Raw genomic sequence first — 3,746 nt, forward strand, 5'->3', positions numbered from 1 at the left:
ACTCAGTTATGTAAAATCCTTCATAGGTGCTGATCATATTCATGACCTCTGCCGAAACTAGATCGAAAACACATTATGGGACGTCAATGCGCGCCGTACATACTTTATTCTCAGTAAAAAAAAACCACTGTGCAAACCCCATAAACCCGCTTTTAACCACACCAGGTTACCTTGATCTACCACGCTGTGGTTTAATGCCGAAATCAGGTTTGAAGCAGCGATTCGGCGAACACGAAAATTGCGACTGTTTAGTTATGCAAATCTAGAAAAACACACATAACTGGTCTCTCGTGATGTCCAAAGATGAACACATGGCCAACAAGAACCAGAATTACTTGACTGGAGATGAGAAATTTCATTGTTTCCTTCGGGGTTTACCGTCATTATTCAGCAAAAGACGCTCTGAGCATGACAACGCTTTTATGATCATCAATCAGCTTTACTTTTTCCTAGAGCGAAGGCGAGCAGGCTAAGAGCATGACGATGCGAAGGAATCCACAGCAGATTGTCTAGATACTGAAGCAACCAGTTGCTTCAGTAAACGTTTGCCAAAGAAAGATCAGCACTGAGAGCATGACAATGCGGCCTGCGATAGTAAACAATGTTGGGTTTGAATATCAATTGTTGATGGTGCTGGTTGAATATTAAACAATTGCTTAGTTGAGTTGAGTTACGCAAGAATGGATTATTGGCAGATAATCGTCGAGTGTGTTTCCTGGTGATTCGCAAATCGAATCCTTTCTCTTCTTCACGGTCAGTTTTTGTGGGATTTTGAGCGGAAAACAAAACCACAGCAACAGTTTACTTATTAAACAATCTTTATTACCATCATATAAAAACAATTGGAATTCGGAATGCGTTCACAAAAGGGTTTTTTCTACACAGCACTCTACAGGCGTACGCCGAAATTTGATTAATTATATTTCTATATAAATACATATTTAAGTTCGTGTGTGTAGGTATATATGTATATATATATATATAGATAGATATGTTACATAATGGCCGTCGTGAAAGTCGCAACGACGTAGACTTACCGATTACCACCGACAATGGATTAACAGTCTAAGCTTATTCGAGGATAATTTATTACAAAAATACAACAACAATTCGATCACGCATGCAGTCATCATTGACATAATAAATATAAAATAAGATCACTTTGCCTTCGATTATCGGCGCTCGATTTGATACCACTTTCATTGTTCTTGCACTTAGAGGATAGGATTGACTTAGAAAATACCGTCTCCAGTGGGATCGCTCAACCATGGGTAGTTATTCGGACATCTGACGCAAGTCTGCAGATTGATGGTCTCCCCGGGCACCTCCTTGGAGGTGAGCTTGCAGCTGTGGGGCACCCAACAGGCTGGAGGGCCTTCAACGACGCACTTCTCCCTCCAGGGCTCGAAGTTCTTCGCCTCGGTCACGGTCCTCGGGTTCTGGATCCATTGGATCACTTGCGTCATGGTGACGAAGTAGACGTCGTTGCGGTTGGCCAGGATTTCGTCCACCCAGTAGAGGAAAGCGTCCAGGAACTCCGGGTTGTTCTTCAACCAGGCGGCGTGGAAGTAGAGGCCGAGTGGGGCGCGGTTCTCTTCGTAGTGGCGGTCGAAGTTGTGGTTCAGGAAGTTGTAGAATTGGTCCCCAGTCAGGATGTTCGAGCAGGAATCGACCATGGCACATCCGGGCAGATACTCGTCATTGGTGGGATCTTCCCTGCGGTCCAGCTCGTTCAGAACCATTTCCCACACGGCGTGGGATCGAGTGGGGCAGCTTTGCAAATTTCCGTGGCATCGATGGGGCATCCGGAAGTACATGGTGTAGGGCCACAGGGGCGGGTTGTTCAATGGGGCGGTGATGGTGGAGTCGTACAGGAAGGCCTCCTCCTCCATCATGGTGAACTGGTTGTTGCCGCCTACTCTCAAGTAGGGCGCCCGCACTCCCACCACGCTGTTATCGGTGATGTTCGCGTATTTTTCGGTGATTATTCGCTGCCCGCCCATTTCCTTCACCCAGTCATTCACGCTGGCATTGGACCAGAAATGCTCATCATCATTGTGCCTGCAACAGAAGCATTTGATCAGCTAAGCGAAAGCCATTCTGCTGCAATCAAGCGAAGAAAGTGCCTGCACGTTTACGCGAAGTAAAGGCTATCGGCTGCTAATTGGTATTCAGTCAGCAATCCTGCTACCGCTAGGGAATGATTAACTAACTAAGGCTGCGACCTCCAGGCTGCATTTCCTGCATCTACAGGGCGACCCAAAGCGGTGCTGGTCACCTTCTAGGAACCTTCGAAAGTATAGCAATAAGGCCGATCAGAACACGTCCAGACTATCAATAGTGTTGAAAAGTTGGGATTTTGTTGGTGTTTTCAGTGGGCACACTTGAACTTTTCGCGCTGCCACACTTGCTTGAGTTGAGTAAGTTTGCGTCTAGATTATTATTGGTGGGACTCTTTAAGCTCTTCTAGATAGCAATTGAGCCTCGTCGACTATGAAAAGCTGGGCGATAATTGAGATGTTTCCCCAGTTCCTTAACTCTAAAACAGCGTTAGTTAAAAAATTCGCAACTGGAAAACTAAGCAAGCTGGAGGAAAAACCTTTGAACTGTTTAGTTGAGCGATTTGCGTAGAAAAATTGGGAAATTAATAGCAAGTTTGCCCGATTTTTAATAAATTTTCTAGCAGATATTGGCGCTTAAGACTATTTTATTTCAAAAAACTCAAAAACTTACCAGTTCTGAACATGCACACAGAACGCTTAATCAGTGCGATTGAGGCTTTTTTGTTCGACAAACTAGGGGATTAATGGCGAATTTTTAAAATTATGAAACTACTTTTATTTCAAAAGCTTGTAGGTAAAAGTCTCTTATTCGCCTCTAGAAGAGTAACTTCAATGGAGCAATTCAGGCTCTCTGAGGAGAAAAATTGGAAAATTTATTGTAATTTGGACTGATTTTACTTCAAGAACGATTTTACCTCAAAAAAATCTGCAGCTTAGAAACCAAACGGTTTGAAGAAAAGGTAGCTAAACTCTTCAATAGAGCGAGCGGTTGTGGCCTTTAATTGGGAAAATTGAAGAGTGAACTGCAATTTTTCCTAATTTTGCTAAATTTTCAATTAGGAATTGACACTTTTAGAAAAATGGCCCGTGAAAAAATTTAAACTTTGAATCCAACCAAACTGGAACAACACTCTAAACCTTCCAATAGAGCAATTAAGGCTTTGTCAGTCGCAAGGAGAAATTGAGTTCGACTCTTTCGTACATTTGACGAATTTTTTAAATTAAAAGACGCCTTTTATGAAAAAATGTAAAACTTCGAATCAAAACAAGTTTGAAAAAGAAGTTTTTAAACCTTAAATAGAGCCAGTGACGCTATTTTAGTAAAAAAATTGTAAAATGAGCCGCGATTTGGCCCGATTTCAAAACAAATCAATCAGACTTTCGGGATTAAGATCGTTTCATTTTAAAAAAATAGTAATTCGGAAACCAAACACGCTGAACGAAACCAGTGTAAATAATCCAATAGAGCGATTGAGGTTCTTTTCGCGAAAAATTTGGGAAATGAGTTCCATTGCTTCTCAAATTTTTACAAACTTTTTAAAAAATGTTCAACTATAAAAACGAAAAAACTGAGACAAGGAGTTATTTAAGCTTCAATAGAACTAAATGAAGCTCGTTTGGAAATAAAATCGCGATTTCGCGCCGTTCAAAAAATTATCCAACACTGGCACTTAAGACTCTTTG

The 3,746-nt window shown here is 41.8% G+C and overlaps 1 protein-coding gene across 1 annotated transcript in view; it reads right to left on the reverse strand.

The window, feature by feature from the left end:
• Window positions 1–800: 800 nt before the first annotated feature.
• The window catches only part of LOC109542863 (chitin deacetylase 1), a 5,847-nt gene continuing 2,901 nt past the window's right edge, over window positions 801–3,746 (reverse strand). The window contains exon 2 of the mRNA XM_048662538.1: window positions 801–2,061. Coding sequence (XP_048518495.1) covers window positions 1,233–2,061 — 829 coding nt within the window. The 3' untranslated portion in view covers window positions 801–1,232. The remainder of the gene's footprint in view (window positions 2,062–3,746) is intronic.

The sequence above is a fragment of the Dendroctonus ponderosae genome, unplaced genomic scaffold (assembly GCF_020466585.1).
Source record: "Dendroctonus ponderosae isolate FM_Combo_2020 unplaced genomic scaffold, Dpon_F_20191213v2 Dpon_F_20191213_11, whole genome shotgun sequence".
NCBI classification, from domain to species: Eukaryota; Metazoa; Arthropoda; class Insecta; order Coleoptera; family Curculionidae; genus Dendroctonus; species Dendroctonus ponderosae.